Source organism: Poecile atricapillus, chromosome 1 (assembly GCF_030490865.1).
Source record: "Poecile atricapillus isolate bPoeAtr1 chromosome 1, bPoeAtr1.hap1, whole genome shotgun sequence".
Lineage (NCBI taxonomy): Eukaryota > Metazoa > Chordata > Aves > Passeriformes > Paridae > Poecile > Poecile atricapillus.
The window spans coordinates 106,430,276-106,444,999 of NC_081249.1; the positions used below are offsets into that span (position 1 = coordinate 106,430,276).

The following is a 14,724-nucleotide window of genomic DNA, read 5'->3' on the forward strand; positions in this document are numbered from 1 at the left end:
CTTCATAGACATTTTTTAACAGCATAAGACATACATTCAGCCATGCATAAACCACCAACATCCTGTGAGAGTGCAACAGAATGCACTCTTCCCATTTTGAACAACATAACTAATGCTCACTACTGCTCATGCTTTCCTATCTCCATTTTAATTCCTGCAGTCGAATACTGTTCTGTGCTGTAAAAACAGTTCTGAACATGATGTGATTAACCTTAGGGTCCCCCCATCCCCTCATCTCAAAGCCCCCTCGTACATGGCCTGTGCTTTCTATTCATGTTCAACCATCTGATTTCCATATCATCTATTAGCATAACAGAGCTCTAGTGTGACATTGATTGAAGCCAGTGCTTGCTGAATGCAGTATCAAAGCATAATTTGACAAAAATCAAATCTAATTTACTGTGTACTATTTAAATTTCCCCCCCCCAAAAAAAAAAAAAAAAAAAAAAGAAAAGAAGTTCCAATAGAAGTATATTGGGTCTTTTATCTTATTTTTTTTTCCCCCCCATATTTCTGGCTAGTCTGGTGCAATCCAAGCAATATATTTCATTTTAGAGCCACTGTCTGACTTTCAGATGTCAGTTAAGCAAGAGGCTTTCCACTCTGCTTCTTCCAATCCAGTTTATGTTACATCTGAAATAGTAAAACGTAATAGTCTGATAGGCACGACACAGTTTCCTGCTTCGTAAGTTTTTTCAACAGATCCTTCTAATGATTTTAATGTTTAGCTTGAATTAAGCATTGAAGTACCACATAACTTTAACAGCTGAAGCATGTCAAGCCTGCTGTTACTTCTTTAACTGCACATTTTCAGAATGTTTTAGAAATTCACCTACTTTGAGAGCAGCAATAATGGCTTGAATAAATTTTGCCCAATGTTCCACTGAAGCCACGCTTTAACAAGTCATGATCTCACTTAACCCTTCTGCAGAATGGAAGTAATAATATTTGTCTGTCTTTATAAACAGCATCCATATGTGAACATAATGAGCTCTCTTTTTTAAGAAAATTGAAGAACCTAAGTGCTTGTTCTGTCAAAGAAGCCTTGCTGTCTCTGAGCAGGGTCATGCTGCAATCTCTGGGGATGATGACAGTCACAGTGTTTGGGTAGTTGCATTTGACCAAGAATTACTCCTGCAATTATTAACTGTAACTTTCAGTTTTCAAGTTCAACTAGAAATTGACAGATAAAACTGATATGGTGAAAACATTAAGTGCTGTAAACAATGGTATTTTTATCAGAGGCTGTCTGTAAACAGAGCTATAGCTGAATATGACAACAAACTATGAAAAAATGAAGATTTCCTTCATTATTTAACTCCATCTTTGAATAATTTTTTAAAAAATGCATGCAAGGTTTATTTTTTAAAAAATATGTTTTTCATGCCCTTTAAAATTACAATGCTGAGTAGTTTGGCTGAAGAAACTGGTTTTGTGCTCAATTTAATGTGAGTAAAAGCTCTGATTCATTTATTTTTATAGCTAATTTCTAGTAGTTAAGGCTGCAGAGCAAAGCTAGAAAAGATACTGTTGCATAACTATACAGGATTGTTTGCTGGAATCTTTAGAAAGCCTGACCTAGTAACTGGGAGGCCAAATATCTGCTCATGTAGTCTGGTCAGATGATGGAGAGGACTTGGAGAGGACTCCCCTTGGTAGGGAGATAGAATAGAGAATAGGGTCAGTCCAGGTCAGAGCTACAGATTTCTTTTCCTTGTCTGATTGGGGAAGGAAGGAAGGGGGAAAAAAAAAAAAAAAAGAACTTTTTTTCTGCTCTTAGGAAAGTGAGAGATGTTAAAAATTAGGAACAGGTCAAGAAACAGCATGTGTATTTCTCATTGTTCCTCGACTGCCAAATTACCTTAATTTGATCCTTGAAAGATCTGCTACAGCAAGACATCCAGTTGTGTTATATCTGTTTAGAGCTCTGAATTATTGATTTACAATAGAGACCTGTGTATGTGAGAGTGTTTCAGATGAACCTTTTGGCTTGCCTTCCTTGTATATTTACTCAGTTACATAATTTGAGGGACAGGCTCATGGAAATGCCATGCTCTTCTTGCTACTGTTGAGCTGTCTGTGCACCCCCAGGGCAGCAAGCAAGCCTAAGAAGAATTTGGCCATCCATCCTGCTTAGGGTAGGTCTATGGGATGGTCTCCTGACCCCAGGCTTTAGGCACCATAGAAAGATTGTGGTCTTGAGGCCACCCACAACTTTGCATAGACAGCAGTCAGGTGTGCACAGCTCCTGTCAAAAGCAGGTATAGCACCTGAAGAGATTAGGGAGTTCTTCTCTCTGCTGAGCCCGAGGTCACTGTTGATTCTATATTTATACCCTGGGCAATGAACTTCTATAGCTGAGCGGCAAACACTGGGCTAATTCAGTGACCTTTATTAAGCAGGTGGTCAGAGCAGCAGAGATCCCTTAGTGTAAAGTGTGTCTATAGAAAGGGAGGTTTCTGCTTCACAGCTTACAGGTCTTTCCCCCTTCCTGTAGGGCTGAACAATCACACGCACTGATTAGCACACTGCCGTTTTCTGGCACCTGTGGGGGTTGCACGTGGATCTGCTGGGTGAAACAAGGTGAGGGAAACTCAAGAGGCTGGCTGCAGCTCAGCACTTGAGGAGTGCTATAGCATGAGTTCAGCTCCTAGAGCATGTTTAGCAACACCTCATGGAAACCTCAAAACCTCATGTGGCTGTAAACAGGCAGCAAGAGGGAACCTCACCCTTAGTCCTGCCTGTTCATAAGATTAACACCTCCTAAGGTTGAGGAAGAGGTGGACACTTCTCTCAAGAGAGGCCCAAACGTCTCTTAAGGAGCTTGAGGCAGAAGAAAATACCCTCTACCTTCTAAACTGATTGTGATTCGTGTTTAAGTGCTTTACAATTCTTATTTAAAGAGTGCCAGCACTACTCATTGATGCTCTTGAGGCTCTTGCTGATCTGTAAAGCCTTGGGAAATACCTCATGAGATATGTGCAAAGTGTGTTTCAAGAGAATCAGGTCTGCTCACGTTTCTATGCAGTTAGCAGGTTTGTGTCTGTGCTGTCAGCAGGTGTAATCGGAAGCTGGGTCTTGATTGCTCTTCGTGCCTAATTAAATAGTTTGTAATTATAATGCTGAAAATATGGTTTTCTAAAACACTTAAATTCTGTTTACCTGCACACCCACAAAACCAATAGTGGAATAGAAGAAAACAAGGGTGGGGTGAGCGGTTTGAGTTTCTTTTTTTACTTTTTTCCCTTCTTCAGCCTGCCCCAAAAGTTAGCTAGTCCTTTGAGATGCTGTTTACATTTTTAAAATACACAAAGGAGTTCAAATCCCCTTTCACTGAATTCCAGTGATGAATCAAGAGTGGAGAGTTTTCATGTCCCGTATAGAAAAATCATTCACTTTACTTCTACATCATGCTTAACATATTTACTGATTTCAAGTTATTTATATCAAATCCTCTAACACTTCTTCCTCACCCTCTTTCTACTCATTAGCACCTTTTTTCTACCTTCGCATTCCTAGGCATTGTTTCTCTATTCTCCACCATTACCCTCCAGAAAATTCAAGCTATGCCCCTCTCTTAGAAATTGTTCACTTCTGACTGTGCTTTCTGATCCCCTCTGACTGAACACTGATACTTGCAAACACAGCCAGTCCTGCTTCTTCTTTCTTGTTTTAACTCCAGTCCCCTTTTTTTCTTTTCCTTGTGTCTTCCTTACCTCCTGAAATACTACTCCCTTCTTACTCACCACTCACCTCTCCCCATCAACTCTTCAATTTTCGCTTCTCTCTATACAAGCTGAAAGCTGGATTTACCAAGTTTGTGTTCTTTTAGCAAAGATTCTTTTTACAGCAAGTCCTCCTCCCCACACCGTTCTTGACTAAGCTTCTTCCAAGAGGAGTGCAGGAGCTCTTGAACTTGGGTTCTTTTGCTGTCATCCAGACCTTTCTCTCCTTTCTCAATCCTTTTTAAAAGTCCAGAGGGGCAGATTGAGAAAGGCAGTCTGTTTATCCTAATTCATACCTTGCAATACACAATAGCTCCAGCAAGCTCTGTGAAGTGTGAGAGGATCTGAGGGTGCTGATACCTTTCCAGAACAAAGGTAGAATTCATCCAGAGTCAGCAATATAAACACCTGACTTCTGCTCTTTAGCATTTAATGTCATCAGAATTGACTCTAGCATGAATGGCTGTAATGTTTCTTTCCTTTTTTAATTTTATTTTTTTTTTAATAATGGGGATGTCCCATACATATATTGCTGCTCTCTTTGTCGCTGTTGTTGTTTCTGTTTATATATTAATTCTGTCTATACTAATGAATGTTTCTGGTGTCACGTCCTCCTGACATAAAACAAATCTCCATAATGTTGTCTTTTTCCTTCAATATTCCCTTTCTCTCCCTTGCAAAATATCCTAAACTTATACCATGTTTTTTCTTACCTTTTAGCTCCCCCACAGTTTGTGGTGAGACCACGAGACCAGATTGTAGCCCAGGGTCGAACTGTGACTTTTCCTTGTGAAACTAAAGGAAATCCCCAGCCAGCTGTTTTCTGGCAAAAGGAAGGAAGTCAGGTAAGTTGCAAGCACTCTGTAAGTCTTTAAAGTCTTTCTAAACAGTTATATTGTTAAATTTCGAAGAAAATTATTTACATTATCTTTCACAGTTCTTTTCGTCTTTCATAGAAATTTGTCTTTTTAAACTATCACTATTCCCTACTGAAATTTGTGTCCCTTTTTTAATATTTTGAAGAACACAAAGGCCATTTAAGTTGTTGAAAACTGTGCTAGGCACTGTCTAGATGAGTAGAAAGGAACAGTATGTATGTTAAAGGCTTTGTGTTCTGAAGCCCCTAACAAACAGGTGGGTGAGACAGGCACAGTAGATAAAAAAAGGTATGACTCAATTTTGAACTAATCAGAGCCAGTAATTACAGTTCACAACCTGTCTAGACATGATCAAGCAGAATGTATCCAGCAAGCTGATTTGCATTGGCATTTTCTCATAGAGCATACAAATACAGGTTTTGAGCACACAGATGCTTGCTTCAGTAAAATTGTCTCAAGAAATTTCCAGATCTGCTTTTGGAAATATTTATCTGATCATCTTTGAAGGCAAAATCTGTGAGGCAGCAATTGATGCTGCCATCAGCTCATAGTAAATTCTATAGATTAGTATTTGTATGTGAGGCCACAACATTTCTTTACTGGAGGCTTTGTGTGTACCAGCTCAGGTAAAACATGAAATAGGAGCTGAACCACAGATCTCCTGCTCTGCCCCACCTGCTTCTGCTTCACCTTCTCAGGAGATCAGAAAACTGGTCCAGAATGACAGGACCAGGCTGACAGCATTTTGTACTCTGCTGTCTTGGTGGCTTACAAAGACACAACACAATTACTTTATGGGTGTGATTATTTTATTGTCTGAGTGCAAGCTTACCCTTCAGTGTGCATTAACCTTCATTGTAATATTTAGAGAAATTTAGATGTGGCCTCCAAGGATCACATCCTGGAAAAACACAGTGTTGTGAGTCTCACTAAGGTGACAGTTTTTCCAAGGGGAAGGTAGAATAGCATATCGAAATTAAAGTAGGAAGTACTGATGTGCTAGCAAACATTTCAAACCCCTTCCTTGTAGAGCATTTTAATAACATGGTAATGTTTATGTAAAGTGAGCTTATAGTGTCACACTTGAATCTAATAAAGTGGACATCCATCATGCTGTAATAAAGAGAAGAGCTTCTAATTAAAGTAGGACATCATTTTCAGGATTAAAGTCATTTAGCGTAATTGAAAAGTGTTAATACTCTATTTTATCCTCTTCCATTGGTATCACTTCAAGGGTAAAAACATTTTAAGGTGAAAATGCATCTTGTGTCTTTAATTGAATGTTATTACCTACTGATTGTACTATGTTGAAGCTGCTTAATTGCAAACCTGGAAAATTAATTACCATATTGAGAACCAGATCCCTAAGGGTTAGAATAGTCTTTTTTGGCAAATAAATACAACATAAAAATTGATACTTGCATGGTTTATAATCAAACCTTGAAACATGGCTCAATGTGGTTTACAACATTCTCATGTTATCGTAATTGATCATCAGTGAAGTAGCACAGGTTGGGATTGCCATCTCAATGTATAACTTGCCAGATTTTGCAGTGAGATGCCACAGAGTGTGTTAGTTTCCACACAGTGTATATCATCATAGCAATGGAGAGTGGAATTTTGCCAAATTACAGGACTTTTCACCTTTGCCTCCCAGCTATAAATTGTTGCTTGTCTCTACAATGCTGTTTCTGCTTTTAGGGGAACTGTTTGCAGCGCCACTTTCAGTGTTCAAAGCAATGTTATATAGTCATGTTATCCCACCCCAGTAATTGTAGGGCATTTTTGGTTCTGAATCCACTTCTCGAAGCTGCATTTTAGAGCACAACCAGCTGGAAGGGAGGGGAGCTGTTCCCTCCTGAGTAATTTTTTGTGCCAGCTTGTGTATAAACAGCTGGTCCTTTGTGCTTAGTAGCCTTTTCCCCGGAGCCCAACAGCCGCTCGCCGATGACATGCGAGGGCAGGGCGTGTGTAACCTTCAGCCTCTGTGGATTAAATTCTTCCTTCAGATAAATTCAGTGGAACTATATCAGGGATTGGTCTGGTTCCTCTGTTTGCAGCCCAGCATGCCACCATTGTGCCCAGATGAGCAACCCGACAGCAAATTAAAACCAGTGAAATGCTGAAAAGCATTTAAAAGGGGGTTGTACTGTAATTTAGGACAAGTTATAGTTCATAGTTATCTGGTCTTTGAAGGGAGGAGTTATGAGACTGGTGAACTCCTCCTGATGTGTGGAATATTCACTGGGACACGATACCTTTCCAGAATAGAGAAGCTTATACTGAAGACAAAAACAAGGATTGATTGCCCTTTCTAGTGAAGTAATATAAAGAGGGTTCTGGACTTTTTTTCTCTTAAGAATTAGGAGCTTAATCCTTGCACTGTCTTTTACACTCAGCTTCTTTTTACACTTTACATAATGAGTAAGTCAGCCATGTCAAATTCCTCGTCTTTCTCATATTTACTGAAATTTTCATAATATCCTTATCCAGTAGGTATCTTGTGCCAGGCAGAAGTTATTCTGAAAGTTTCAAGGCAGTTCAGAAAACAGGGCCTCAAATTGTTTCAGAATTTTAACATGTTTTTTCCTATTATCTGGCATGTTTATTGGGTGAATATTGATTTTTGAGAAAAAAATTGCTATTATAAATTTCTTAAATATTGCTATTGAAAGGCAGTGAAAGAAAAACCTAGCGTGATGAGTAATCCAGTAAGTTAATACAATTAAAAAGATACTTGGAACATGGGATATTATTTAAAGCATATCTCTTTCCTTTTGCTTCCAAAACCATAGAGATAAAGGCATGAATTTCACTTAAAAACAGAATTTGTTTCCTATTTAAATTCTTACTTGTTTCTTAAGCAGTTTGTTGCTTATCAGTTCCAAATAGTTTCTGTAAACCATCAAAGGCTGCTTCAGAAGAAACAGATCTGCAGAAAATTCATTTAATACCGTACTCTGCACTTCTAGATTTCATTTTTAGTCAATACAGATGAGCTTAAAAGTTAGTAGAGAATCATCTTAGAAAGCACAGCAGAGCTAAACAGAGCTGCAGTAATGACTGAAAACTTATCATGGCATGGTAACGGTGTTTTGGGGTATTCCTGATGCAAACAACTGTATTTTTCATAGAGTCTTGTTGAGTTGACATAAAATCCAGACCCTATTTTACTGCAATTACTGTTGTTTAATTATTGTTTAAGCTGTTCTCTTTCCTGTCTTATTGTGCAATGCTACTGACCTTTCTCTTCACATTGCCTTCCTTCTCCTGTTCTTATTTATTCACAAGAGCTGGGCCACAAGGTATAACTTTTTCCTTGAAAACAGAGCTCTCACTACTAAAACCTTTTCTGGTCTGTAGTATTGATTCATTCAGTCCTTCATCATATGCAATGACTACTAGAGCCATTCCAGTTATTATTATTGACGTCTCTCTTTTCTCCAATCCAGCCCAAAGGCAAAAACTAATCTCCCTGTTTTGTGCTAACTGATATCTTATCCTACATGAAATAATTTTTTTCTCTCTGATGATTTCCACATCAGATTAATACCCTTTCTCTTCACCCTTCAGGCTCTATGCTGAATTTCTCCTTTAGTATATCACAGTTTTGATTTCCTTTTACTTCTCCTTTAAACTCTCATGCTCTGCAAGCTTCTCCTACTTTATGTCATGCTCCTGTCCTCCTTCCAGGCTTTACTTATGTGCCACGCTCTTACTTTCTCCTTTCCTCTGAACATTTGTGCTCTGCTCCCTCAAGTCTCCAGGATTCAATGCTTGCTGCTATTTTCCTAGTGTTTGCTGTAGTGCTATGTCCTTCTGGTTTGATAGCTGAGTATATTATTACAATTGCATTCAGAATGAAGACGAATGTGTCACAAATATAAATCACTCAAGTGTGATTGTTGGAAAATGTCTCCTCGCCTAAACCCCAGTCAGAACACAGCACTGTGAGCTGTCAAAAGGCTGTTTCTAATTTAAACTGTGAGTTGCCCAAGGCAGGGAAAGCAGCTCTATGTGTTCATAAAGTCAGAACCACACTTGCTGTTTCTCCTTGATTATTTATAGTACTTTTAAGGGAAAACCATTGTCTCGGTAGCTGAAGGAAAAGTGGTACTTTTGTGTTTTGAATTGATGTGAGATGAATTGTCTTTGCAGAACCTACTCTTCCCCAACCAGCCTCTACAGCCCAACAGCAGATATTCCGTGTCACCAACCGGGGACCTCACCATTACCAACATCCAGAGGTCTGATGCAGGCTACTACATTTGTCAAGCACTGACGGTTGCTGGAAGCATTTTAGCAAAGGCTCAGCTGGAGGTTACTGATGGTGAGCTGTTAGAAATTCCTATTGTTTTTGGTTTTTTTTTCCTGTCAAAAGTACTTTAAAAGCAGTGTAAATAAAGGCGTATGAGATCACATAAATCATACAAGTAAATGGAAAATTTTCTATAGGAAATAAAGTGAGAAAAGACCTCTGTATTCGTCTATGGAGTAAAAAAGGCATCAAAGACTAGTTTGCCTCTTGCTTGCTTTCTGGAGGTTTGTTAACAATGGAAAAAGAGGAAAAACAGCTTAGAATTGGTGAGAAATGAAGCTGCTTGGTTTGCTAGAGCTAAGGTACGACTGCAAAAAAAGAAAAATACAGAGGATGAATAGGTTTGTGATTAAAGCAGTGAACTGGGGTGCAAAAAAAATGTATCTCCGTTCCCACCAGTCTTCAGTCCTATCTTAGACAAGTAGGGGATGTGTCCTTAGCTCAGTTAAATCAACACCATTTTTCTGAAGGTGGTGGAGTACTGTAGCTTTTAGAATGCCTACAACATGAAGCCCTTTAGTGGGCTTTATGTGTTCTAGGAATGCCTCAGTAGGGGTAGGTGTGAAAAAAGTCATGAAAATCCATAGGTGGAGAAGAGTTTTCAGGACAGGAAAAGAAATACATGGCTTGTCTTGATGCTTTTCATTTCAAATTTTTGGGTTAGAGATTCATCCTACCTTGAGGTTTCCCATCTACAAAGATGAATCCTTTTCATATGTCAGGAATCCTGTTGATATCCCTCTTCAGCCTATTGTGGATAGAAGGAAGTTTGCATCCTTTAATGTTAGTGAAGAAAACAAGAGAATCCCTCTAAGAGACAGTGGCATTCCCCAGCATCATTATTCCTTATCTTAACTGACACATTAAATATCTCCTGACAGACTTTGATGAATTTTTGCCATTAAAACTGTTGTTATATGCAGAGGTCTACTTTTACTGTTCCCTTAGAGACCTGCCTGCACCATGAAAGTTTGAAAAGATGTCTAATTTTGAATAATCTGCCTTTTCACAAGAGCATATTCATCACAAGTGACAGGTAGAGAGGTTCAGGCTCGTGTTATAGAGGTTTGAGCATTAATTTGATGCCTTTTCTTTGTTTTCCAAAAGCTGCCTATATTTTTATGACAAGGGGAAATAGTTTCTGCCTTATTCTTGCATCTCTTATAGCGCATTGCTTTTCTGTAGTTTCTGCAGATTAAAGACTTGGCTTTGCTCTGCAATCTCTTTGAGTCCTTTCTCTCACGGTCTATGACAAAATGATGCATTTTCATTCAATTCAAATTTAAATGTAGATTAAAAGGTCATTTAAAAGGAATGGAAAGGCAATATTTTTTAATATCTGTCCATAGTGCTGCCTGATTCAGGGCCATGGCTGTGATTGGAATAAATAGAACGCACAAACATTGGCTGGGAGGACATTGAGCTGTTTAATGGTCACACCTGCTGATGCTGCACAGATTTACAGCAACAGGCACTGAGTGGATCAAATCAGGTTCAAGGATGCTAGTGATGAGAAATTCCTCCTTTTGACAGCCAAGGGCTTTGGTCCACCTTTATCTATTTCTTGTGTAGGGAAAAAAATAAATCCTAATTGATCTCTTCAGAATTTTCATTAGTTTGTTTAGCAAGCTGAGGGGAAGTGTCCCTGCTGAAATGCAAGCTCATCTCCGGTTAATTCTGATTAAAGGCAGTGTGCATTCCACATAGATTGAGAGAGCATTAGCTGGTGGTTCTGCTGCTCAAGGAGTGCAGGGCCTGCCTTCCTCAAATGCTTTCCAGAACCCACTGTCAGCATGATCATTATGAAATAATGCAAGATTGCTTTATAGAAATAGCATTTCATCCCAGAGTCAAAGGGCGGGTGAGGTCAGAAGAAAAGTGCCAAAACAACATTGTGGAGCTGAGATTACGTGAATAAATCTACCATTAGATCACAGATATTTTTTTAATTGCTTTTAGTTAGGAAGTTAACCATAAATGTCGAAATAATCTGTTTTGGTTGATGCTGAGCAGAAGTTATGGGAGGTAATGACTTTTATCAGTAGGGAAATCTAATTTAATAGTTTTAAGGATATAATAAAAGACAAACACTGTGCATGCTAGCTATATGCTTAAGCATTAGTGTTCTAGTTTTTGGCTGGTGATTTCAGTTTTACTTCCTAGCCCAGAATTTTTCTGTTTGGTTAATGATTTAATAACAGTGGCGAGCCATCTTGTTCATTTTGAACACATTTTTGTTTGATCCAGAGTAATTTAGATCCAATTGAAGTTCCAATACAGAATGAAAACATGTCATGTGCAGAAAAACAAGTGCTTAATTATACCATATATAGCAGTGTTTCAGTTGTTACATTTTTGCACTTACAAGTCTTTACTGGAAATATTTTTAACTCAAGTGTTCACATGAGAAGAGATTACTAGCTGTGATGAAATGTGCTGAGTTGAGTGATAATTTTGCTGATTATGGACTGTGCTAAGAGCCTTCAGCATATTTGAAATTCAAATCTTGTATTTTCTTGAAAGGCTATCATGTAATTCACTGTCTAACGCACATCTGGAAAAGCAAAATCACTTTAAAAATTGAAGAATCTTAGCAATCCTTTCAAACCCAAGAAATGAATATGCAGCTCACAATCTTAAAATGACAGATCATGCAAAAAACCCAAGTGCTTCCATCTCTTTCTATGCTCAACATAAAAGGAATAGTTTCCAATTAGTATTGTGTTAGTATTTGTCGATCATGCACAGAATGATTTGGAGAAGATCTTAATTTCTCCTCAATAATAATTAAAATTTATTAATAAATGTTTCACAGTTTACTTGTCTACAAATCTGACCACCAGACTCTTAGCCCTCAGCCAAAGTATATTACATGTTTTATAGCAAGAGTGACGGTTTCAAGGAGGAAAAACTCAGAACAACTTCACAGCTTCCTGTGAAGCTCTTCTGAAAAAAAAAAAAAAGATAAGGGATTGGTCTCTGCTTTTCCACCTTTCAGAGAGAACCCTGCTCATCATGTGAATTTCCTTGCTTTTTTGTCTGATTCTACCCATTATTTCACCAGGAATTTTTTTTTTTTTAAATTTTGATTTTGGATGTGCCAAAGTAAACATTTCATTTTGTCTTTCTCTTATTTTAATTTCCATTGTAATTTGACCACACATCGCCCAAATTTAAAAATGGTTTCAGTTGATCCAAACTGCATTTTTAGTGAATAAACTGTTCATGAACAAATACAATTTGTTGTTTTCCTGTAATCTATTCAAAAATTATGATGCATTTTAACATGAAAGGAATCTGTTATTTTTTCAGTTACCAGAATATGCAGATGTATGAATATTGGCAGATAGTTTCAAAACCATTTTTAAAATTAATTTTGAAATCAACTTCTGTTTTGCCATGCAAATATGTTTTTGCCATGCAAATATGTTTGCCAAAAATGTTTTTGTGGAAAAGATACAGAAGTTTCCAGCTAGGAGAAAACTATGAAAATGAAAAGAAACAAAGTAATTAAAATGTTATAAAAACAACTAACAATCTCCACACCATTTTGTGGCTATTTTTCACTGTGTTCTTCATAATACTTCTTATATATATATATATATATATAAGTAATTTTAAACTGTAACCAAGTTTTGGATCCTTACTCATGAGGACCTAAGTAGTAGGAATGCAAGCACACACATGTTTTAGAGAAGATTTACAAGTCATAGTTGTGAAGACAATACAGCCGTTCACAGATCAGTGGAAACTCTAAGTGTTCATTTAACCTTTAGCCTTAGTGTCATGGAAACCTGTAGTGGTCTTTCACCCATAACACCCTTGAAAATGAAGATTCCTTCTGGCCAGGAGGCTTTCAATTACACTATTGATCAGAGCTATTTAAAGGATTATGAGCTCCTCATTTGGGCTGTAAAAAAAATCTAATTACGTGCCAAAGAACAATATCTGTAATGCAGTAGGTTTTGAAAATATCTACATTGCTACACATATGAAAGACATTTAGATGAAGCAAATAACTGCAACGGAATAGCTTGCAACTTAAATAGGTATTCTTCTTTAATTTTTAGCTGCTTAGGATACCGGGATTTGCTGCTTTACATTTAATCTAAAGGATAACTTGCACAGCTAAGTTTTAAATTGAATATACTCATGTTGCAGCTGCCCTGATAGTACATGTGATCTGAGATCAATTTTTATTTCACCAAATGGCTGAATTATGTAGTCATAAGGAACCTTAATGAGATCAAACATTTTGTATCAAGGTAAAAATGCATTACATTTTTCTTGTTATATAGTGTTTCCTGTCCCATCTCTTAAGTTCAGTGGGTGATATTTCAGAATTTCCAAAACAGCTTTCACATTCTGGTGTTAGGAAATAATCTGCATTGGTTTTATATTTTCAGTTCAAAATATGTATTGGCTTTCTATTTTCAGTTTCAATTTCAATGAATGTGATGAGCTCACACTCCAAGGTGTGATTCTGACAATAGTAATGATTCTGATCTTTGTGAATCTTGTTAACAAAAGAAGGTAGGTAGTATTTTTGCAACATTAAAATTTCAAAAACAATTATTTTAGGCATAAAATGTGCCAATAACATATCCCTGATATGTTTTATTTATGAAGTAGCATGATGAAAGCACTTTGGATCTTTTGAAGGTTCCAGAAGTTTGCATCTCAAGCAGCTCAAATACAACAGAAGACATATTGCTTCAAAATAATTTGTTTTTACTTCATTGAGTCAGGTGTTGTGTATGGACTAAAATAAACGGATTCTCAGATAGGATAAATAATTCAAACTCAAATGGCATCACCAGAGGCAGGCTAATTTGCACCAGTTTAGAAGTTAATCCTCCCTGCTACAATATTTAATACCAGTCACACAATTGTTCAGTTGTTCAAAATTTAAAACAGCAGCAGTATGGCTGGTAAATACACAAAAGTACATTAAAAAGAAAACGAATTCTCAGTTCTTATACTTATTTTTTGCAGCAGTCCTAGCCTTATGTATATTCAAGTATTTCACATTCAGTTTGTATACAGACATTATTTAGAAACAAAGGTTATATTTTGTAGCTTAACAGATGGCTCAGAGAAAATGTTCAACAACATAATTATTTGGGATAAAATAATCTTTCAAGAAAAATGAACATGAGCATTTTATCTCATCTTCAAGGTATCCTACTGGTCATGAAATGAGGCTCATGAGCAACCATGCACTCTCTTCACTCGTTGCAGGGTCCTTTATTCAATACTGCAAGCATGCAGATGTAAATTATCAGGGGAAAAAAATAGGAGTTCATGGCTTTAATAGGTGATGAAATTATTTGATAAGTAAGGTGTTAAATGATGTGATTGAGTTTGAGCTTTTCTCTGCTGGAAAGAGAGGCACTGTCATTTAGATCACTCAGATTATGAAAATGTTTTGTGTAATTATTAGATATTCTTGCTGGTGAAAACTTGCAAATAGAGTAGGAAGGGGGGATGTGGTTGGTACCCAAGCTACATTAGCTGTAGTGTTTCACTTTTAAGTCAACAGGTTTTCTCTTTTAGACCATAAATTGGGTTAAACACATATGTGACATCTAAGGTGTGATTTAAGTGCTTTCCCAAACTGGAAGAGGGACACACTTCAGTTCTTCTCTGAATCAAGGTCTTAGTTTTCATCCTATGTTAACCAAATGAGCCTGATGAGCTTTGCTAACAGATATTTTTCTGTCTACGTGTTATCTTTCAGTGGTGAGGTAAAATGCTTACTTGAAACACTTTTCAAATATGCCAGCTAATTGATAACCTCTAT

At 37.3% G+C, this 14,724-nt stretch overlaps 1 protein-coding gene across 1 annotated transcript in view; it reads left to right on the top strand.

Annotated features, from left to right (window-relative positions):
• ROBO2 (roundabout guidance receptor 2) overlaps positions 1 to 14,724 on the top strand; it is a 438,169-nt gene that overhangs the window by 331,463 nt on the left and 91,982 nt on the right. The window contains exons 8-9 of the mRNA XM_058829219.1: positions 4,446 to 4,570; positions 8,762 to 8,933. Of these exons, the coding sequence (XP_058685202.1) occupies positions 4,446 to 4,570; positions 8,762 to 8,933 (297 nt within the window). The remainder of the gene's footprint in view (positions 1 to 4,445; positions 4,571 to 8,761; positions 8,934 to 14,724) is intronic.